The sequence below is a fragment of the Eubalaena glacialis genome, chromosome 8, assembly GCF_028564815.1.
Source record: "Eubalaena glacialis isolate mEubGla1 chromosome 8, mEubGla1.1.hap2.+ XY, whole genome shotgun sequence".
Taxonomy (NCBI): Eukaryota; Metazoa; Chordata; class Mammalia; order Artiodactyla; family Balaenidae; genus Eubalaena; species Eubalaena glacialis.
Genome location: NC_083723.1, coordinates 73,626,963 through 73,652,061, shown reverse-complemented (window position 1 = coordinate 73,652,061; position 25,099 = coordinate 73,626,963). Strand labels below are relative to the sequence as shown.

Below are 25,099 nucleotides of genomic sequence, written 5' to 3'. Positions count from 1 at the left end.
AAACCTAGGAGTTATAGGTTCTATTATTAGCCCCGTTGGTCAGTGGGTAGAACTCCGTCAGAGAAGTTAAATAACCTGTTCCTTGCCACATAGTAAGTGATTTAATGCAGGCAGTCTAGCTCCAGAATCCACATTTCTAAACCTATACACACTACTGAGAACAGTATTTTGAACTTTTTTTTTTTAGCATTAAACAAAAAGCTACTTCTAAAAGAACCTTTCAAAGAAAGCATATTATAACAAAGAAAGAGAACTTGCCTTGTTATTTATCAAGACTGACCATAAAGCTATAGTAATTAAAATTGTATGGTGCTAGACCAGGCATAGACCAGTAGAATGGAATATATGGGAGGTTGGCATCATCAGAGATGATATTGCCAATCAATGAGAGAAGGATGGTGCTCGGGCAGTTGGCCCTCCATGTGAAAAAATAAAAATTAGATCCTTTCAAGTTGTTTAAAAAAGTCAATTGCAAAATGAATTAAAGCCCTAAATGCAAAAAGTTAAACTGTAAAAATCTTAGAAGAAAACATGGGAAATTATCTTTATGATAACAGGGTAGAAACAGACTTTTTAAATACAGAAGAGCTTAAACTATAAAGAAGATTATTAAAGATTATTAAATGTATTAACTACTGTAAAACAGAAATATCTGTATGACAAAATCTGAATAAGATAACAATCTATAAGTTGAGGGAAGACATTTACTCACCACTCTGACTGATAAACGATTAGAATTCAGGTTCATAAAGAACTCCTACATATCAAAAAGAAAATAACTCAGTAGAGAAGTAGGCAAACAATAGAGATTGCCAAGAAAATTCTTCAAAATTTTTGGAGAAAATCTCAAATTTTCAAAAAAAATTAAAAGACACTCAACACCACCGGTAATCAGAGAAATGTAATTGCTCTGCAAATTAAGATAACAATGAACTACCATTTCACATTTAATAGATTGGGAAAAATCTATTTCTTATACATTGTATCCATATAACCACTTTGGGGAAAAATTTGGCAACTTTAATAAAATTCCATGTGGGTATACCCTATATGATTGTGGTGTCACAGGCGAAACACTTCTCAGTGGGAACAAGAGGACATGAACTAGAATGTTCATTGTAGCAGTTTGTACTAGTGAATGGATAAACTGTTATTTATAAACTGGATGTGGAAAGCAGTTAAAACTGAGCGACCTAGATCTACTTGTAACAATGTGAATAATTTTAAAAATACAATGTTGAGTAACAGAAACAGGTTACAAAAGATACATACAATAATGATACATTTGAGTAAAATTTAAAAACATATTTCTGTACTGGAAATAGAAAGAGGAGGGGGATGGAATCATATTTACTTCTCTAAAAAAAAAAACCCTGAAGTATGACAGAATTTTAACATCTCTTTAAACTTATATAGATATAAAAGATGTCTAATCTAAATTTCTTGATGTAAAGTAACTATTAATATTTCTCTACAGATTCCTTCTTTAGTCATGGGAACAGTTTTCATGGTACAGGTGGCCGTGGAAACAAGTTTGCCCAGATGCGTTACAGTTTAAGACTCTTGAGAGCCATGGTCTACCTTGAGCATGAGACCATAAACAAGGATCTTTGTGAAAAGAGAGCAATTCAGCAACTGATAGGTAAAAACATAACATGTTTATGTCCTGATGAAAGTAGAATGTTTATGAATTAGAACTTTTGTTTGAAATGTTTTTCTACACATTTATTTTGTCCTATAGCTGACAAACTCCTGAATATTTTCTTGATTTTTGTTTCATACTGTTGCTATAAATTAGTTTATCTTTGCTGAAACATCATGATCACTTATCCTTTAAACATTTGTTTACTTAATTCAGATACCGTTTCTTTTAGGATTATCTTTATCTTTTTTTTTTTTTTTTAATGGGCTAGTGTTATATTTCACTCTTCTAGGAGTAAGATCACCACTTTTTGGCCAGGCCTTTTGGAGTCATTTTAAAAGAGGATAACATTACATTTTCCAGTGCATTTGACATTACCAGAACACTGGTACGCTGGTGTATACAGAAATGTACATAGGTTTTCTGATGTGAAATATCAGGATATCCTTAATTTTCAACTTAAAGAGTTGACTGTGCTAAGTCACTTTATCTCCAACATACATACATGCGAGTTCAGTGTAAAATTCAGAACCCCTAAGCAAAAGCTTTCTACCTTTTGTTATTTAAAAAATAAATAGTTCTCTGGCCCTAATCTTTCCTGACTTTGAGAAGTAAGAGCTATATTTGTCATATCCGTGTTCAGTGACTGCCTCATGAGTAGGTGATATAATTTGCTGCATGTCAATTAATTACAAATGCTTACTCAAAAACTCTTCTACCTGTTCAGTGCCTGCTCTTCCATCATTAGTGGATTGGGGTGGTGCCCTCTAATAATAATACTAATAAGCAAAATGAGGATATTGAAAAGGGGGCTAGGCAAAAACATTCACTTTCTTGATGAGCTTACTGGAGGATGACCAAACCTGAAAGTAGATTTTATCACTTCTGTGCACATTTCATGATACAGAACTCAGTGTGAAGGCCCCAGCCTAACCGGATGAATACAATTTTCCATATATCCAAGAAGAAGTCTTAATCTTACCTGGGTAGCAAGTGGGGAAGGGAGAGCAAATAGCAAGGGTTCTTTTCTTCTTAGGACCTTTCCCTTTAACTTGAAAGAAGCTGATCTTTATTATGTGAGTTCCTAGGGGCAGGAACCTTCTCTTACAGAGTCTAACAGAGGCTCTATAGTAGTAATAAGCTCAACAAATAGTAATTGCATTGTAAATGTAAATGTTTATACACCTGTTGTGTAGGCACTGGTGTCTTAAACATGTATAGAACAGAACTCTCAGGACCTTGCATTAATGAAAACAAAAGGAAAGACGTATGTCATAGAAAGATAGCATGCGTTACCCTGCACTGTTAGTAAGGCACCTAGTGAGTAATACAGAGAGTAAATGCCACAGGGTAGTTTTCAAGGCTGGGCAATCTTAACAAGAATCTTTATGAGTTAGGGTGTGAGGGTAAGGCTGGTTTCAAGAGGAAAAAAAAGAGAGAGAGAGAGAGATGGTCTTTCAAGCAAGGGGACAGCATAAACAGACATGAAGCCAAAATATACATGATGATGTGTTCAGAGCTAGCTTAAGTGGAGTCAAAGTTTTATGAAGACAAATAATATGAGATAAAGTTAATTGTCTAGTCAGAGGCCAAGCAAGAAAGAGTTTTGAATGGCATACCATAATAGAGTTTGAACTTCATTCTCTTTAAGCATGGGGAGCTATTAGTGGTTTGGATTAGGGAAGTTGTATGTGCAATGCTACTTTAGAAAGAGGAAATCTGAAAAATATATCCAATGGTTAGAATAGAGCAAGGAGAGGGTAAATGTAGGGAGTTAAAGGATACCGAAATATTAAGAAAATAATTCAGTATTAACATAACATTTATTACAGACAACAGGGAAAGTGACATCCCTGTACACAGGTAGGAAGAAGAGGAGATAATCTAGAAAGGAGAAGCAGATGCAAGGCCAGCCAGGTTGGATTCCTAGAAGGTGTCCTAATAAGGGAGCATAGGCCCTCTGTCCATGGCATGCCTCTGCCCTGGCCTCCAGCATGCTCACGTAGCCTTCCTAGACTCTGATCCTTCACCTGTAATTCATCCTAACAGGACCAAGAATTGTCCCTTCAGGGCCAACAGTGGAAATAGGCTGTGATTTCCATGGCCCTTTTACTTTGAAACATAGCTCCACACCTTCCTGCTAATGCCAGTGATACCTTAGTAACTGAGGAAAAATGACTTTTGTTCCTTATACAATGCTTAAAGGAAAAGTCCTTTTTTGAGGCAAAATTTTATTGTGAATGACATTCCATCAATGTAAGTGGCTATTTTCAAGTCTTTTAAAATTTTGATTGGAAGGAGAGCTTTTAAAGAACATGGGAATATTGCTACCTAAGTTGTTGAAGATGCCTTCGAGTAGACATAAGGAGACGATGCAGAAAGAAGTAACAGGAATAGAAAACGTACTTAGGGATGTCTTCCACCTTTGCTTAAGATTGACCCTGTTAACCACAAGGACAAGAAGAGATGAGGCAAGCTATGATCAGGCATTTTGGTCATATATTTGCAAAGGCACGCATCTTTGCCTCATGAAACTGCATATTTTTAAACAGTTTTGTTTGCTTGGTGAAGTATCAGGTTGTTAAGGGCTTCTTTTAATGACACGCCATTAATTATGTACTAGAAATTCTATATATATGGGGCTACTGATTGTATTGAGAGCCCAAAGAATCCATTTATCATCTTCTGTCTACAGCTTCTAGGAAACAATACAATGAAAATAGCCCTTTTAAAAATAGTTTTTCCGCGTCTCCGCACAAATTTTAAGATGATTTTCTCTAGCTCGGTAAAAAATGCCATTGGTAATTCGATAGGGACTGCACTGAACCTGCAGACCGCCCCGGGCAGTACAGTCATCTCCACAATGTTGATTCCTCCAATCCAAGAACATGGCACATCTCTCCATCCGCTGGCATCATCTTTAATTTCCCCCATCATCCTCCATTTGTGTGGAGACGCGGAGGACCCCGAATAGCCAAAGCAGTCTTGAGGGAAAAAGACGGAGCTGGAGGAATCAGACTCCCTGACTTCAGACTATACTACAAAGCTACAGTAATCAAGACGATATGGTACAGGCACAAAAACAGAAACATAGATCAATGGAACAAGATAGAAAGCCCAGAGATAAACCCACGCACCTATGGTCAACTAATCTATGACAAAGGAGGCAAAGATATACGATGGAGAAAAGACAGTCTCTTCAATAAGTGGTGCTGGGAAAACTGGACAGCTACATGTAAAAGAATGAAATTAGAATACTCCCTAACACCATACACAAAAATAAACTCAAAATGGATTACAGACCTAAATGTAAGACTGGACACTATAAAACTCTTAGAGGAAAACATAGGAAGAACACTCTTTGACATAAATCACAGCAAGATCTTTTTTGATCCACCTCCTAGAGTAATGGAAATAAAAACAAAAATAAACAAATGGGACCTAATGAAACTTCAAAGCTTTTGCACAGCAAAGGAAACCATAAACAAGACGAAAAGACAACCCTCAGAATGGGAGAAAATATTTGCAAACGAATCAACAGACAAAGGATTAATCTCCAAAATATATAAACAGCTCATTCAGCTCAATATTAAAGAAACAAACACCCCAATCCAAAAATGGGCAGAAGACCTAAATAGACATTTCTCCAAAGAAGACATACAGACGGCCAAGAAGCACATGAAAAGATGCTCAACATCACTAATTATTAGAGAAATGCAAATCAAAACTACAATGAGGTATCACCTCACACCAATTAGAATGGGCATCATCAGAAAATCTACAAACAACAAATGCTGGAGAGGGTGTGGAGAAAAGGGAACCCTCTTGCACTGTTGGTGGGAATGTAAATTGATACAGCCACTATGGAGAACAATATGGAGGTTCCTTAAAAAACTAAAAATAGAATTACCATATGACCCAGCAATCCCACTACTGTGCATATACCCAGAGAAAACCGTAATTCAAAAAGACACATGCACCCGAATGTTCATTGCAGCACTATTTACAATAGCCAGGTCATGGAAGCAACCTAAATGCCCATGGACAGACGAATGGATAAAGAAGTTGTGGTACATATATACAATGGAATATTACTCAGCCATAAAAAGGAACGAAATTGAGTCATTTGTTGAGACGTGGATGGATCTAGAGACTGTCATACAGAGTGAAGTAAGTCAGAAAGAGAAAAACAAATATTGTATATTAACGCATGTATGTGGAACCTAGAAAAATGGTACAGATGAGCCGGTTTGCAGGGCAGAAGTTGAGACACAGATGTAGAGAACAGACATATGGACACCAAGGGGGGAAAACTGCGGTGGGGTGGGGATAGTGGTGTGCTGAATTGGGCGATTGGGACTGACATGTATACACTGATGTGTATAAAATTGATGACTAATAAGAACCTGCAGTATAAACAAACAAACAAAACAACTAATACTAAACTTTCATTGGGTTATTTGTATGGAAATATGTTAATATAAATGTTTCAGACATTACATGAAATTTCTAAAAATCTTATATGTTCTGGTATAATGTTATAAGTCATAATCCTAGTTATTACTTTAAAATGTATATCTCAGAAATAACTAATTTTCTTGTCAACTGCATTATTATGAACTTTCATCAAATCTTTAACCGTGGTCATTTTTAAGTCTTTTGTCATTTACAGACAGTTCTGGGTGTACTCTGATGCTTTTGTAAATATGTTCCTATAAAAGGGTTTCATCTTCAGGAAATTCATGGAAAAGACTCTGACAAGTACAGGTTTCTGGTACCTGACTGTACTGCTGAACTGAATGAATAAGCATTTTCAGAACTCTAATGAAAAACTGATGAGCTCATAAAAGTGCTAACAAAAGATCAAGATGAAAAAAAAAAAATTAATTACATGGGACTGAGTGAACTGATGAGGATGAGTATAATTTTTGTGACTTTCTGGTTGAATTTAAAAAAAGAAAAAATCCCACAAGAACTCAGAGGCAAAGAATATACAAATCAATTTTCACTGCAAAGTAAAGGAGCTGTTACAGTGGAGGATTACTGGACTGAATGTCAATATTATGACATAGTATGAGTGTGTTTCATGTTTGGTAATTGCAATCATTGTTGCTTTTGTTGTGGTCATCCATGTACAATGCTTGGTGTCAGTCTATTTATCTCTTGTAAAAATAAAATACAGTGTGTGTGGAAAAAAAAATGTCATGTTAAGACATGGTTAAAAAAAATAGTTTTTCAAGTTGAAATTTTATAAGAAAGAATTTCAGAACAGTAATCGATCAAAATAAAAATACAGTGTTCAATAACTTTACATTCTTTAACTTTTTTCAAATCAGGAATCTTTAAAAATACAATAAGCACGTATAATGATAAGGAAGAGGCCATTCTTTTGGAAATTCAATCTGATATTTTACTTATTTTATCTGGTCTTTGTGAACATCATATTCCTAGGAAGGTATGTATGCCTGTGAATCAAAGTTTTGTTCAGATCTCTCAATCACATAACACTATGAACTTCTTCTTAGTAAATGTCCATAAATGTTGGTGTTTTTTTAATCTTACGAAGATTTAATATTCTTTTTTTAAGAGTATAATTACATACAGTAAAATATATAGATCTTAAGTATATAGTTTGATAGGTTTTGACAAATGTATGCATCCATTTAACCAGTATCGCAATTAAAATATAGAATATTTTTATCTCCCTGTAAAATTCTTTCATGCCGCTTAGCAGCCATGCCCCCACTTGCCTACAGGCAACCACTTTTCTGATTTCTACTCCCATAAATTAGTTTTGCCTATTTTTTAACTTTATATGAATGGAATCACATAATTATTTACTCTATTAGTTCTGGTTTCTATCAGCCAGCACCATATTTCTGAAATATATCCATGTTGTTGCATGTATCGGTAATTCATTCCTTTTTATTGCTGAATAGTATTGTATGAATACAACAAAATTTGTTTCTCTATTCCCTTACTGATAAACACTTAGGTTGATTCCATTTGGGACTACTATGTTTAAAGCTTTAATTAACATTCTTGTACTAGTCTTTTTGTGGACATAATGCTTTCATTTCTCTTGGATAAATACCTAGGAGTGCAACTAATGGATCATAAGATAGGTGTATGTTTTGAAGAAACTGGCAAATAGTTTTCCAGAGTGGCTGTACCATTATAAATGATGTTTTGGGTTTGAATTGGGTTCATACCTAAAACTAAAAGTTAGAAAAAGAGCTTAATTCCCTTTGATCTTTTTAATGCCATAGCAAACTCTGAGTCTCAGAGATTAATAACTTAAACAGCAAGACATAGATTTGGAAAGATAAAAATTAAAAATTATGAAGGTTTCAATAGAGTGATTTGAGGGAGAGGCAAAAAGAACAGTAAAAACATACTTAGCTCCAAGCTTTGGTGGAACTTCTTATATTTTATCACCCTGCGCCTGTGTTCTTCTGGAAAATACTCATAGTCTTGCTTACTGGGAACCAGAACTGAACGACAAGACAATAGGAAATGTACTTGGTAACAGACAAATATTAATTGGTGATAACATCACATAAATTATTAAAGGTTTTAACTGCTATTTATAAATTTATTTCTCTCTTGGGAACATTGGAAAATCTTCCATGATAGAATTTTAACCCCTTGAATTAGTTGTTGCTGTCTAGTACTCATCTGACATGATGTTAGATTACATTCATTACAATGTGGAAGAAAACCATGGGACAAGCCTTATGGTTTATTTTTTTTTTAAAGAAAGAGAAAGGGAAAAAATATAAAGGGGCATTAAACTGACATGTTGATTGATATCCTCTCTAAAATGACTAGCTTTACAATAATTTGTCTTAAATTCCTGAGAACAAGTGAGTACAAATTTGAAAAAAAAAAAATTGTATTACAGTACTATTTTCCTAAAAATGTTGTTGTATTTTTCTGGTAGAAAAAGTTTTAGGGGACAGGATGAAATGGGAAAGGAAAGGATTATTTATTTATTTCAAGAAATAATTTTAAATAAATCTCTTAGGAAATTTTTGGAACTGAAGGAGTGGATATAATTCTTCATGTAATGAAAACAGACCCCAAGAAGTTACAGAGTGGATTAGGCTATAATGTACTTCTTTTTAGTACATTGGACAGCATTTGGTGAGTATTACTGTACCCATGTTAGATAGAATCACAGTAAAAGAAAATTACGTCTTTTGGTAGCTATGTATGCCAATTTTCTTCCCTCAAAACTACAGCAGAAAGATAAGCCTTTTTCTTTTCAGTAGTCCAGAAATGACACTTACCAATATCCTTTGGAAAGTAGTCTTGTCCATCACTCAAATATAAAACCATTCTTGTATCTAAACTTAAATCCTTGTTTTTTGTGATTTGAATGCATTCCATTTTGCCCTGGCCTGGGAAAACACAAGCATCTACTATTACTCATACAGTACTCTTCTTATTCTTGAAGACTGCTGAATTCCTCATTCATCGTATCTTAAAAAGTTGAAAACCAGTTGATTAGGTATTTCCTAATCAATATTGTTTCCCAAACATTTTAGCATTCCAAAGGGCAAATATATATAAATATTATATATATATATATATAATATATATATACTACTTTTCTTAACATTAATTTATGAAATTTTGTCTTGGGGAAAATTAGTTGAGTTTCCTGTATCATTAACACTTAACACATTTATTCTATTTGGGTGGAATTCATGAGAGCCACACTACAAAACATTAGTTTAAAAACAAACAAACAAAAAACTCATGACTGTAGACCAAATGGACCTAACAGATGTGTGTAGAACATTCTACCAATAACAGCAGAAAACACATTTTTTTCAATCACTGTGATATTGTGACTTATAATTTAAAAATATGTATTTGGTCCATTTCTAGTACAGAGCTCCTAAAACTCTTGTAATTTCTTAATTAATAAGAGCAATGGGAATATCTTCTGTTACAATATTTGGTCTTTTATCCTCAGTTCCTATAATAGTTTCAGAGTAATAAAGATGAAAGTAGTATCTTTTGTTATTCATAACAAGCCCCTTTCAACTACATCTGAGTCTATGTTAATGAGGTGAGTTTTGGAAAGCACCTAGATAACCACAGGATGGGAGCCTGGTTGCCAGGGGAACTAACTATACAGTTAATTAAAGGGTTGTAACTTTCAGCTCCACCCTCAACCTCCAGGGAGGGGAGAGAGGCTGAAAATTGAGTTTAACCATCAATGGCCACTGATTTCATCAATTACACCTACATAATGAAGCCTCCATAAAAATCCTAAACTATGAGATTGAGAGAGCTTCCAGGTTGGTGAACACTTGGAGGTGCTGAAAGAGGGCATGGAAGCTCCACGCCCCTTCCCCATATACCTTGCCCTGATCATCTCTTCCATCGGGCTGTTCCCAAGTTGGATCATTTTATAATAAACTAGTAATCTAGTAAGTAAACTATTTTCCTGAGATCTGTGAGCTACTCTATAGCTGGTTTATCAGAAGCACAGGTGACAACCTGGACTGGAATTTAAGGTTGGGGAAGGAAAGCAGCACAGTCTTGTGGGACTGAACACTTAACCTGTGAGATCTGATGCTAACTCTAGGTAGATAGTTTCTGAATTGAACTGAATTGTAGGACACCCAGTTAATGTCCACTGAGAATTGAAGACTTGGTTTGTGTAGGAAAAACCTACACATTTGGTGGCCCTAAGTGAAGTATTTAGAGTAGTTTTGAGAGGAGACACAGAGTTTTTTTTCTTTTTTTTTTTTACAAACACAAATGGAGCATTCTCTAGGGTAGATCACATGTAAGGTCATAAAACAAGTCTTGACAAACTTAAGAAGACTGAAATCATTCCTTTCTGACCACAACTGAATACAACTAGAAATCAATAACAAAAGGAAACCAGAAAAACTCACAAATGCATGGAAATCAAACAACACACTCTTGAACAACCATTGGGTCAAAGACAAAAATAAAAGGGAAATTAGAAAATTTCTCAAGAAAAGCTAAAATGAAAACACAACATACCTAAACTTACGTGATACAGCAAAAGCAGCACTAAGAGGGAAGTTTATAGTGAAAAATCCCTATGTTTAAAAAGAAGAGTCAAACATCCTAACTTTACACCTCAAGGAACTATAAAACAGAACAAACCAAGCCCAAAGTTATCAGAACAAAGGAAATGATAACAATTACAGCAGAAATAAATGAAATAGAGAATAGAAAAACTCAACAAAACTAAGAGTTGCTTCTCTGAAGAGATAACAAAACTTTTTTGAAAATTGACAAAACTTTAGCTAGACTAAGAGAAAAAGAAGACTGAAATAAAATTATAAATGAAAGAGAAGGCATCACAACAGATAACACAGAAATAAAAAAGATCATAAGGGACCATTATAAACAACCATCTGCCAACAAATTGGACAACATAGAAGAAATGGATAAATTCCTAGAAATATACAATGTACTGAGACTGAATCAAGAAGAAATAAAAAGCCTGAACAGACCAATAACAATAAGGAGATTGAATCAGTAATCAAGAACCTCCCAGCCAAAAAAGCCCACGTCCAGAGAGCTTCACATGTGATTTTTACCAAAAATTTAAAGAAGAATTATTCTGAAAGGTAGGAGAATAGGGAACACTTCCAAACTCATTTTATGAGGCCAGCATCACCATAATACCAAAGCCAGACAAAGACATCATAAAAAAGAAGTGGGAGTTCCTTGGTAGTCCAGGGGTTAAGACTTGGCACTTTCACTGCCGTGGGCCTGGGTTCAATCCCTGGTCAGGGAAATAAGATTCTGCAAGCCACGCAGTGTGGCCAAAAAAAAAAAGAGAACTACAGACCAATATCCCTGATGAACATGGAAGCAAAAATCCTCTAGAAAATATTAGTAAACTGAATTCAACAGCACATTAAAAGAATTATACACCATGACCAAGTGGAATTTATCCCTGGAAAGCAAGAATAGTTCAATATATGCATATTAGTCAATGTGATATACCACATTAATGTGGTATATCACAAAAGGACAAAAATCACATAATTATCTCAATGTATACAGAAAAAGCATTTGACAGGATTCAACACCCTTTCATGATAAAAACTCAGTAAATTAGGTGGAGAAGGAATTTACCTCAACACAATAAAGGCTGTATATGAAAAGGCCACAGCAATATCACACTGAATGGTGAAAAGCTGAAAGCTTTTTCTCTAAGATCTGTATAAGGCAAGGATGCCCACTCTCACCACTTCTACTCAATATAGTACTATAAGTCCTACCCAGAGCAGTTAGGCAAGAAAAAAAAAAAAAGGCATCCAAATCAGACAGAAAAAGGTAAAATTATCTCTGCAGATGACATGATCTTATACGTAAAAAACACTAAAGACTCCACCAAAAAACTGTTAGAACTAATAAATGAATTCAGTAAAGTTGCAGGATACAAAATTAACATATAAAAATCAGTTGCATTTCTATACACCAATAATGAACTACTCCAGAAAAAGGAAATTAGGAAAACAATCACATTTGCAATTTCTAAGAATAAAATACTTAAAAATAAACATAACCAAGGGGTGAAAGACATAGTGGTACAGCCACTGTGGAAAACAGTATGGAGGCTCCTCAGAAAATGAAAGATAGAACTACCATATGATACAGTAATCTCATTTCTGGGTATATATCCAGAAGAATTGAAATCAGGATCTTGAAGAGATGGCTGCACTCTTATGTTCACTGCAGCATTATTCACAATAGCAAAGATACAGAAACCACCCAAATGTCCATCAATAGATGAATGAATAAAGAAAAGATGGTATATACATACAATGGAATATTACTCAGCTTTAAAAGAGAAGGAAATCCTACCATTTGCAAGAACATGGATGGACCTAGAAGACATTATGCTAAGTGAAATAAGTCATTCACAGAAGGATTTCTCTTATACATAATTTCTCTTATAAAAGGCATCTAAAATAGTCAAAAGTGTAGAAGTAGATAACAGTATGTAGACAGTGGAATGATGGAGTGAGGGAGGCATGAGGTGTTATCATTCACCAGGTATAATGTTATAGTCATACAAGATTAGTAAGTTCCAGAGATCTGCAGTACAACATATTGCTCATAGATCTGCTCTATAATATAGCGGCTATAGTTAAGGTAAGGTATTGTGTACTTAAACATTTGTTAAGTGCATGGATCTAGTATGTTCAGTGGTCTTACTACTAAAAAAAAAAATACCACAAAGGGATACAAGGAAACTTTTAGAGGTGATGAATATTTTTATTACCTGGATTGTGGTGATAGTAACACAAGTATATACATATGTGCAAACTCACTAAATTATATATAATAAGTATATGCAGATTAAAAAATTCCAGTTATACTTCAGTAAACATGGGGTGGGGGGAAACTCTGATGAATATTACTTTTCATAAGATGAAGTAACTAGATTTATCCCCTGCAAATTCTCTGTTTATATAGAGAGCTGGAATACTCAGCTCTCTTCCAGATACACATAGACAATGGGGCTAATCAACTATCTAGTTTCTTTTTTACTTCAGAGAAGAGAGGGATATAGTGATAAAATGATAACCTGATCTTAGGTTTCAACAGCAAAGTCTTATTGACCAAAGTGCTGTATTAAGCATAGTAAAAATTTAGAGATGAATATTAATGAGTACTATCCTTACTATCTACCAATACATTGGGATTCAGTGGTTACTGCAGAAAATGATGTGATGTTTTATCCCTTTTTTATTTAATACCTCACAGTTATACTAAGATAAAGTTAAATAGTTTTATTTAACTGTGTCTTTTATTACAACACAACTAAATCCCTTTGGCTAAGAGATAAGTAATAAGTCCAATGTTTAATTGGTAACACCAGGCATCGGATCTTTTTCTTTTTCTTAGGAACTTAACTGAGAGGAGTTCTTGTCTATTCATTTGCATCATGAGAGGACTTTAAATTTTATCAAACACTTTTACTTCTATTGAGATATCATATAGTATTTCTCCTTTATTCTGTTAATGTGGTCCATCACATTGTATTCCTTGAATAAGTCTGACCTGGTTATGGTGTATTATTTCTTTTTCTATGTTGTTGGATTCAATTAGCTAATATTTTTAGATTTTTTTTTTGGTACCATGTAATGTGAGTTTAATTTTCCTTTTTATTAATGTTCCATTGATGGTTTTGGTATTTAGTTTATTTTGACCTCAGAAAACAGGAAATATTTTTTCTAGAAAGCGTTTGTGTAAGATTGTTTTTATACCTTTCTTAAATAATTTGTGGAATTCACCGATTAAGTCATCTATGCCTGGAGTTCTCTTTGTAGAAAGATTCTGAAGTATAGATTTCATTTATTTAATATGTGTGTGTCTATTAAGGTTTTCTATTCTTGCATAGGTTCTGATGTCTTTTTCTAGGGACTCATTTATTTTGTCTAAATTTTCATATTTACTCTCATAAGGCTGTTTGTAATATCCTCTTAGGGTTTTTAATGTCTGTAGGATACAAAGTGATGCTTTCTTTTCCTTTCTTGGTATTAATCATTTCTGCCTTCTCCCTCTCTCTTTTTTCTTGATGGGTTTCACCAGGAGTTAATCAATATTATTAGTCTTTTTAAAGAATCAATTTGTGTGCATTATTATTTCTATTTTATTTTGTTTTATATTTAATTAATTTCTGTGGGGTTTTTTTTCTTTCATTCAATTTCACCTTTCTATATCTTTTTTTTTCCTGGATTTTATTTTATTTATTTTTTTATACAGCAGGTTCTTATTAGTCTCCATTTTATACACATCAGTGTATACATGTCAATCCCAACCTCGGAATTCATCCCACCACCAACCCCACTGCCCGCCTCTTTCCCCCCTTGGTGTCCATACATTTGTTCTCTACTTCTGTGGTTCAATTTCTGCCCTGCAAACCGGTTCATCTGTACCATTTTTCTAGGTTCCACATATATGCGTTAATATTCGATATTTGTTTTTCTCTTTCTGACTTACTTCACTCTGTATGACAGTCTCTAGATCCATCCACGTCTCTACAAATGACCCAGTTTCGTTCCTTTTTATGGCTGAGTAATATTCCATTCTATAAATGTACCACATCTTCTTTATCCATTCATCTGTCAATGGGCATTTAGGTTCCTTCCATGACCTGGTTATTGTAAATAGTGCTGCAATGAACATTGGGGTGCATGTGTCTTTTTGAATTATGGTTTTGTCTGGGTATATGCACAGTAGTGGGAATGCTGGGTCATATGGTAATTCTATTTTTAGTTTTTTAAGGAACCTTCATACTGTTCTCCATAGTGGCTGTATCAATTTACATTCCCACCAACAGTGCAAGAGGGTTCCCTTGTCTCCACACCCTCTCCAGCATTTGTTGTTTGTAGATTTTCTGATGATGCCCATTCTAACTGGTGTGAGGTGATACCTCATTGTAGTTTTGATTTGCATTTCTCTAATAATTAGTGATGTTGAGCAGCTTTTCATGTGCTTCTTGGCCGTCTGTATGTCTTCTTTGGAGAAATGTCTATTTAGGTCTTCTGCCCATTTTTGGATTGGGTTGTTTGTTTCTTTAATATTGAGCTGCATGAGCTGTTTATATATTTTGGAGATTAATCCTTTGTCCGTTGATTCATTTGCAAATATTTTCTCCCATTTTGAGGGTTGTCTTTTCGTCTTGTTTATGGTTTCCTTTGCTGTGCAAAAGCTTTTAAGTTTCATTAGGTCCCATTTGTTTATTTTTGTTTTTATTTCCATTACTCTAGGAGGTGGATCAAAAAAGATCTTGCTGTGGTTTATGTCAAAGAGTGTTCTTCCTATGTTTGCCTCTAAGAGTTTTATAGTGTCCAGTCTTACATTTAGGTCTCTAATCCATTTTGAGTTTATTTTTGTGTATGGTGTTCGGGAGTGTTCTAATTTCATTCTTTTACATGTAGCTGTCCAGTTTTCCCAGCACCACTTATTGAAGAGACTGTCTTTTCTCCATTGTATATCCTTGCCTCCTTTGTCATAGATTAGTTGACCATAGGTGCGTGGGTTTATCTCTGGGCTTTCTATCTTGTTCCATTGATCTATGTTTCTGTTTTTGGGCCAGTACCATATTGTCTAGATTACTGTAGCTTTGTAGTACAGTCTGAAGTCAGGGAGTCTGATTCCTCCAGCTCCGTTTTTTTCCCTCAAGACTGCTTTGGCTATTCGGAGTCTTTTGTGTCTCCATACAAATTTTAAGATTTTTTGTTCTAGTTCTGTAAAAAATGCCATTGGTAATTTCATAGGGATTGCATTGAATATGTAGATTGCTTTGCGGAGTATAGTCATTTTCACAATATTGATTCTTCCAATCCAAGAACATGGTATATCTCTCCATCTGTTGGTATCATCTTTAATTTCTTTCATCAGTGTCTTATAGTTTTCTGCATACAGGTCTTTTGTCTCCCTAGGTAGGTTTATTCCTAAGTATTTTATTATTTTTGTTGCAATGGTAAATGGGAGTGTTTCCTTAATTTCTCTTTCACATATTTCATCATTAGTGTATAGGAATGCAAGAGATTTCTGTGCATTAATTTTGTATCCTGCAACTTTACCAAATACATTGATTAGCTCTAGTAGTTTTCTGGTGGTATCCTTAGGATTCTCTATGTATAGTATCCTGTCATCTGCAAACACTGACATCTTTACTTCTTCGTTTCCAATTTGGATTCCTTTTATTTCTTTTTCTTCTCTGATTGCCACGGCTAGGACTTTCAAAACTATGTTGAATAATAGTGGTGAGAGTGGACATCCTTGTCTCGTTCCTGATCTTAGAGGAAATGCTTTCAGTTTTTCACCATTGAGAGTGATGTTTGCTGTGGGTTTGTCGTATATGGCCTTTATTATGTTGAGGTAGGTTCCCGCTATGCCCACTTTCTGGAGAGTTTTTATCATAAATGGGTGTTGAATTTTGTCAAAAGCTTTTTCTGCATCTATTGAGATGATCATATGGTTTTTATTCTTCAGTTTGTTAATATGGTGTGTCACATTGACTGATTTGTGTATATTGAAGAATCCTTGCATCCCTGGGATAAATCCCACTTGATCGTGGTGTATGATTCTTTTAATGTGTTGTTGGATTCTGTTTGCTAGTATTTTGTTGAGGATATTTGCATCTATATTCATCAGTGATATTGGTCTCTAATTTTCTTTTTCTGTAGTATCTTTGTCTGGTTTTGGTATCAGGGTGATGGTGGCCTCATAGAATGAGTTTGGGAGTGTTCCTTCCTCTGCAATTTTTTGGAAGAGTTTGAGAAGGATGGGTGTTAGCTCTTCTCTAAATGTTTGATAGAATTCACCTGTGAAGCCATCTGGTCCTGGACTTTTGTTTGTTGGAAGATTTTTAATCACAGTTTCAATTACATTACTTGTGTTTGGTCTGTTCATATTTTCTACTTCTTCCTGGTTCAGTCTTGGGAGGTTATACCTTTCTAAGAATTTGTCCATTTCTTCCAGGTTGTCCATTTTATTGGCATAGAGTTGCTTGTAGTAGTCTCTTAGGATGCTCTGTATTTCTGCTGTGTCTGTTGTAACTTCTCCTTTTTCATTTCTAATTTTATTGATTTGAGTCCTCTCCCTCTTTTTCTTGATGAGTCTGGCTAATGGTTTAACAATTTTGTTTATCTTCTCAAAGAACCAGCTTTTAGTTTTATTGATCTTTGCTATTGTTTTGTTTGTTTCTATTTCATTTATTTCTGCTCTGATCTTTATGATTTCTTTCCTTCTGCTAACTTTGGGTTTTGTTTGTTCTTCTTTCTCTAGTTCCTTTAGGTGTAAGGTTAGATTGTTTATTTGAGATTTTTCTTGTTTCTTGATGTAGGCTTGTATAGCTATAAACTTCCCTCTTAGAACTGCTTTTGCTGCATCCCATAGGTTTTGGATCGTGTTCTCATTGTCATTTGTCTCTAGGTATTTTTTGATTTCCTCTTTGATTTCTTCAGTGATCTCTTGGTTATTTAGTAATGTGTTGTTTAGCCTCCATGTGTTTGTGTTTTTTACGTTTTTTTCCCTGTAATTGATTTCTAATCTCATAGTGTTGTGGTCAGAAAAGATGCTTGATATGATTTCAATTTTCTTAAATTTACTGAGGCTTGATTTGTGACCCACGATGTGACCTATCCTGGAGAATGTTCCGTGCGCACTTGAGAAGAAAGTGTAATCTGCTGTTTTTGGATGAAATGTCCTATAAATATCAATTAAATCTATCTGGTCTATTGTGTCATTTAAAGCTTCTGTTTCCTTATTTATTTTCATTTTGGATGATCTGTCCATTGGTGTAAGTCAGGTGTTAAAGTCCCCCACTATTATTGTGTTACTGTCGATTTCCTCTTTTATAGCTGTTAGCAGTTGCCTTATGTATTGAGGTGCTCCTATGTTGGGTGCATATATATTTATAATTGTTATATCTTCTTCTTGGATTCATCCCTTGATCATTATGTAGTGTTCTTCCTTGTCTCTTGTAACAATCTTTATTTTAAAGTCTATTTTATCTGATATCAGTATTGCTACTCCAGCTTTCTTTTGATTTCCATTTGCATGGAATATCTTTTTCCATCCCCTCACTTTCAGTCTGTATGTGTCCCTAGGTCTGAAGTGGGTCTCTTGTAGACAGCATATATATGGGTCCTGTTTTTGTATCCATTCAGCAAGCCTGTGTCTTTTGGTTGGAGCATTTAATCCATTCACGTTTAAGGTAATTATCGATATGTATGTTCCTATGACCATTTTCTGAATTCTTTTGGGTTTGTTTTTTTAGGTCCTTTTCTTCTCCTGTGTTTCCCACTTAGAGAAGTTCCTTTAGCATTTGTTGTAGAGCTGGTTTGGTGGTGCTGAATTCTCTTGGCTTTTGCTTGTCTGTAAGGCTTTTGATTTCTCCATCAAATCTGAATGAGATCCTTGCTGGGTAGAGTAATCTTGGTTGTAGGTTTTCCCTTTCATCACTTTAAGTATATCATGCCACTCCCTTCTGGCTTGTAGAGTTTCTGCTGAGAAATCAGCTGTTAACTTTATGGGAGTTCCCTTGTATGTTATTTGTCATTTTTCCCTTGCTGCTTTCAATAATTTTTCTTTGTCTTTAATTTTTGCCAGTTTGATTACTATGTGTCTCGGCGTGTTTCTCCTTGGGTTTATCCTGTATGGGACTCGCTGCGCTTCCTGGACTTGGGTGGCTATTTCCTTTCCCATGTTAGGGAAGTTTTCAACTATAATCTCTTCACATATTTTCTCTGGTCCTTTCTCTCTCTCTCCTGCTTCTGGGACCCCTATAATGCGAATGTTGTTGCGTTTAATGTTGTCCCAGAGGTCTCTTAGGCTGTCTTCATTTCTTTTCATTCTTTTTTCTTTATTCTGTTCTGCAGCAGTGAATTCCACCATTCTGTCTTCCAGGTCACTTATCCGTTCTTCTGCCTCAGTTACTCTGCTATTGATTCCTTCTAGTGTAGTTTTCATTTCAGTTATTGTATTGTTCATCTCTGTTTGTTTGTTCTTTAATTCTTCTAGGTCTTTATTAATCATTTCTTGCATCTTCTCGATCTTTGCCTGCAATCTTTTTCCAAGGTCCTGGATCATCTTCACTATCATTATTCTGAATTCTTTTTCTGGAACATTGCCTATCTCTACTTCAGTTGTTTTTCTGGGGTTTTATCTTGTGCCTTCATCTGGTACATAGCCCTCTGCCTTTTCATCTTGTCTATCTATGAAAGTGGTTTTTGTTCCCCAGGCTGCAGGATTGTAGTTCTTCTTGCTTCTGCTGTGTGCCCTCTGGTGGATGAGGCTATCTAAGAGGCTTGTGCAGGTTTCCTGATGGGAGGGACTGGTGGTGGGTAGAGCTGGCTGTTGCTCTGTTGGGCAGAGCTCAGTAAAACTTTAATCTGCTTGTCTGCTAATGGTTGGGGCTGGGTCCCCTCCCTGTTGGTTGTTTGGCCTGAGGCGACCCAACACTAGAGCCTACCCAGGCTCTTTGGTGGGGCTAATGGCAGACTCTGGGAGGGCTCACACCAAGGAGTACTTCCCAGAACTTCTGCTGCCAGTGTCCTTGTCCTCACGGTGAGACAGAGCCACCCCCATCTCTGCAGGAGACCCCCCAACACTATCAGGTAGGTCTGGTTCAGTCTCTACGGGGTCACTGCTCCTTCCCCTGGGTCCCGATGCGCACACTACTTTGTGTGTTCCCTCCAGGAGTGGAGTCTCTGTGTCCCCCAGTCCTGTCGAAGTCCTGCAATCAAATCCCACTAGCCTTCAAAGTCTGATTCTCTAGGAATTCATCCTCCCATTGCCGGACCCCCAGGTTTGGTAGCCTGACATGGGGCTCAGAACCTTCACTCCGGTGGGTGGACTTCTGTGGTATAAGTGTTCTCCAGTGTGTGGGTCACCCACCCAGCAGTTATGGGATTTGATTTTATTGTGATTGCGCCCCTCCTACCATCTCATTGCGGCTTCTCCATTGTCTTTGGATGTGGGGTATCTTTTTTGTGTGAGTTCCAGTGTCTTCCTGTCGATGACTGTTCAGCATTTAGTTGTGATTCCAGTGTTCTCACAAGAGGGAGTGAGAGCACGTCCTTCTACTCCGCCATCTTGAACCAATCTCAACCTTTTCTATTTCTTGAGATAGATGCCAGGATCATTGATTTTCAACCTTTCTTCTGTTCTAATATATCCATCTAAGGCTGTAAATTCTCCTGTAATCATGGTTTCAGCTCCAGCCGAGTTTCCATATGTTCTAGTTGTATTATCATTATGTTCAAACTATTTTCTAATGTTCAGTGTGATTTTCTTTTCAATCTTTGGGAATTTTAGAAGTATATTATTTAATTTCTGAACAGAGAAGGATGTTCTATTTTTTTCTCTTATTGTAATTGTTATGAATTAAAGAGGCAAAAGGCAGCCCATGATAGGCATCAGAGAGTACTACTTCAAAAGTGGGAACAAAAAAAGTGTGATTCATACCCAGAGGTGGTAAAACCTGGAAGCACCTGAGTGAGTGGGGCCAAGCTGATGGCCTTTATGCACCGACTCTCACACAACCACCATCACAAAACAGCCAGCAGAAACAGGGTCTCTTTTTTTTTTCAAGAGGGATCCATGTTAATTAATTATCACATTATTATTGAATGATAGATAGATAGATACCATGTTAAATAGGAAAGGGATACAGGTTGACCCCAGCAGGCTTGCAAGGCCTGGGAGGGCTAGAGGGAGATTAGGCTCTGTTTACCAACACCACCACCAGCACCAGCCTGTTCAGCCCATATCCATCCCCCACCCAGGAGAACAGTAAAAGTAGCCCTGACAGCAACTTCAGTCCCTCACTCCATATGAGATGCACAGGCCTAAGCAGCAGGCACTTCAGCAAATAATATCATATGCAAAGAAAGGATGTAATTAAAAACAACAAATGTTTCAGGCATGCCAGCACTGTAAAAGATAGACAGTAAATGAATAAAGCTTGAAGAAAAAGTTAATAAAGCAACAGAGGAGACCTTTAAGAATAATAAATATCAGGAAAGCAGAGGAGAATATTGCATCTACAGGAAAGAAATAGGCAGTTATGAAAAATAATTAAACAATATTAGTGTTTAAATAGTTGAAATTAAACTACACTGACAAAGTCCCTTCAAAGTTCAATTTTTTAAGCAAAGAAATTAACTACTTGATTTAAGGAAATGAAGAAAAAATATTCTTTGAAAAGATTTTTTAATAGAAATAAACTCACAAATTGAATTTAACAATAAAGCCTTTTTAAATGAATAACTTTCTTTTTACTTAAGGTGCTGCATTTTGGGATGTTACCCCTCAGAGGATTACTTTCTTGAAAAGGAAGGCATTTTTCTCCTTTTGGATTTAATGGCAGTAAGTATGATTATAACAATTGTGAAACAAAAAATAAATGTCTTTATTAACTCTTTCCAAACTGAGTATCACAGAACACTACTCTGTGATTAAATGTGCCCTCAAATAGTGTTCAAATGTTTGTTTTAAACAAAAATCCCTCCTGGAGTTTCATAGTATGCATTGGCATAGTAGAGTCTGAAAATTCCTCCAGTGAAGAAACCAGTTTACTTAGGTCAAACACATGACAGCAGACAATTTGTTCTGTCTTGTTTTGTTTTCCCCCATGAAACTTTAAAGAAACAGCTAGATAATTTAAAAATCAATAATCATTTATTAATAACTTCTAGCTTCTTCTCTTAGTATTAAAAGGGTCACCTTAGACAAAGGAGTGAAGATCAGCATTTTAAAAAAACTGTGTATAGTTTGTAGGTAATGTGAAGAATCTAGTGTGTCATACACTGTTTTACAGAATGAGCAGAAGTGAGCATATTAAGCCTTCCGGGAAGGCAGCTGAGAAGAATGGCAAAGATCCTTACAGTAATCCCCTACTAGCCTCAATTCTAAGTGGGTCCATAGTTAAGATGATATGAAATTAAAAGTATACTTTTGTTTCAGTAAAACTTTGGGAGATATTCTCATGGAGAGTTCTAGCTATGTCACTGCCTATGATTGCCACCATTCTTGATTTTATTAACAGAATAACAAACCTACTTTGACTTAGCAAAGATACTAAAGTTATCTGTGTCCTTTTAACTCTGAAAATTAGTTTACACTAGAGATGAGAGTGAACTCATTAGATATAAAACACTACAAACAAAAAACAAGTAAATAATAATAATAATAATAAAAATAACCCACCTTGAATGAGTCATCACCAGAAACCCTTTGAAAGTTCAGAAAATTGAACATAATACAGAAGGACGTATGTAGTCCTAAATGACATACAGCTCACTGTGTTTCTCTGACTAGCGTACAAGTATGCCCAGAGGCACATGGTCAGTGTCAGGGATTCTCAAAGCTACAACATTAATTTGGCATATCGTCCTGGAATCTAGCTTCTACTTAAGATTTGGAAGTGAGTAATGATATTATGCATGTACATATTAAATAATTATATTTTATTTTAATATTATATAGAAGACATAAAAGACATTTCTTACTTGTGTCCACTCTCCTTCACCATCAGGGTTTCTTGGATGGAAAGGCATGAAGGCTGGTAGGAGAGGCCATATAACACAGTGGTTGTGAGCACAGGATGGAATCTGACTGAGGCCTCTAATAGTTGTTAGCTGTGTAACTTTGAAAAATTATTTAACATCTCTGCTACCAATTTCTTCATCTATAAAACAGAGATAACATTATCTACCTCATGCATTGGTGGAAGGATTATGTGAGTGATTATGTGTGTGTGTGTGTGTGTGTGTGTGTGTGTGTACACATATACATGCATTAGTTAGAATAGTTCCTGACAGATATTTTTGTTGTGTTTTCTATTGTTATGAATGTAATTATTAGATTGCACTTAACATGGATTAAACCAACCAAGTTAACTACAAATTACAAATCTTCTTTAATGAAGTTCCTATATAAACTTCAACCCTTGATATTTGCCTCTTTCTCCTGAAAGTGAAGTATAGGAATAAAAAACTCCTTTGATTGAGGATTCTGCTTAATACAATCTGCTAAAATATTTATTCAGTGTGAAATGGTATTTGCTAATAAAGGTTAAATATCATTGAGAGTTTACTATGTGACAGGCAGTTTCATATAACTCATCATAATAACTCTCTAAAGCAGGTAATATTATTACCCTTAATTTAATGAAAGAGGATACTGATAATGTTTGCAATTCAGACAACAGGTTACATGTTTCCTTTGCTATATTCTATTAGCAGTATACTGTAGGAGTTAATCAACCAAAAATATTTCACACAGAAACCATTACTGTGTGGAGGCCATTGCTCTGGTTGGACTTCTCTATATCTAAATTTTGGTTTGCTGAAAACTGTTTGTAGGAAAACAGAGGAAATATGCTTAATAAGATAATTTTTCTTAAGTGCTTAAATACTCTTTTATGGATGCTGAGTTTCAAAATATAAAATTATACCTCATTTTGATTTATTTTCACATGTGACTGCCACTTGGAGTTACCATCAGTTGGTCTCTTAGTAACATTGAGGTTATAGCTAGGATGAGACGACTTTACAAACTTTAATTAAGCAGGTAAACTGGAAAGAGCCTATAATTACAGAGTCCTATGCATAGCACCATTGACCTTGCTCCACTTAAAATGAACATTTTCACTTATTTTGACAATCTCTCTTTTTCCTACTCAGCTAAATCAATTACATTTTTGTTCATGACATATGTTTATGACTACATCAGAATTATATTGAATCTTTTTCTTTCTATTTTTTAAGAATCCCTAATGTTTGAAAATGGTCTCATTACAATGGTATTTATTTTAATAGGAGATGGTCACAAATCATACTTAGAGTCTTAATTTTATAAGGCAGTCATTTAGAAGAAACCTACTGATTAATACAAATGTTTCTCCTTTCTTTTTTAAGACAATACTTCTAAATATTAATTGCAACATTTTTCTTTTCCTGTTTCCTTGCAAAAGTTGAACCAAAAAAAATTCTGTAATCTAATACTTGGAATAATGGTTGAATTTTGTGATAATCCCAAAACTGCGGCTCATGTCAATGCTTGGCGAGGGAAGAAGGACCAGACAGCTGCTAGTCTTTTAATTAAATTGTGGAGAAAGGAAGAAAAAGAACTAGGAGTAAAACGTGATAAACATGGGAAGATCGTTGGTAAGTGTATTTATAATTGTTTGTAGAAGCAATTAGATCCGTATTTTTAAAAAGCAATCTTAGGAAAGTATGGGGACTTACACCATACTAAGTAAATTAGTAGCAGGTTCATATTTTTATAGAATATTTTCAGGAACTGGTATTTGATTATATTCTTTAAATTGAAAATAAAAAACTTAACAGTACTTCTTAAAGAACTGTCTTTGAGTTACCTGCTTTTGTAAGTATATTCAGTAATATTTCATTTACCAATAAAATTTGGGATATCAGTTGAGTGCTTGAGAACAATTTTTATTGTATTTTGTACATTTCTTTTGATTCATATTTATACACTTTACTTTTTATATGAAAGAAACATTTAAATAAAAATAAATCAAATGTTCATAAATTTTAATTACTAGACTCTAAATTAATGAAGTTTATAGTACCAGAATTTATATTGCATTTATCTATTTTATAATGCTACATTATATTTTCTAAACCTCTTACAATTCTTATTATAGTTTCATCTGTTAGTATTGTTTATTTTTAAGTGAAAATACTTCCCCTTTAACTTCTGATGATTTCTATCTTCAATCCATTTTTATTGTTTCTAACTTTTGATCTATAACATCATAAAATAGTTTTTATATTTATAGCATAATATATAGAAACCAAAAGCAAATAGGAGATAACATCATTGTTAAACTGACAGTGTTCAATTTCTGGATCTCAAAATTAGAAAAGTTTTTTACGTGAAAGTTTCACTTTTAAAAAA

The 25,099-nt window shown here is 34.9% G+C and overlaps 1 protein-coding gene across 3 annotated transcripts in view; it reads left to right on the top strand.

Moving 5' to 3' along the window:
- Nucleotides 1-25,099, top strand: part of CFAP69 (cilia and flagella associated protein 69) — a 69,098-nt gene that overhangs the window by 37,290 nt on the left and 6,709 nt on the right. For all 3 annotated transcript variants that reach the window (XM_061197824.1, XM_061197825.1, XM_061197823.1), the window contains exons 13-17: nt 1,478-1,642; nt 6,979-7,097; nt 8,670-8,788; nt 21,460-21,541; nt 24,150-24,342. In XM_061197824.1, coding sequence (XP_061053807.1) covers nt 1,478-1,642; nt 6,979-7,097; nt 8,670-8,788; nt 21,460-21,541; nt 24,150-24,342 — 678 coding nt within the window. The remainder of the gene's footprint in view (nt 1-1,477; nt 1,643-6,978; nt 7,098-8,669; nt 8,789-21,459; nt 21,542-24,149; nt 24,343-25,099) is intronic.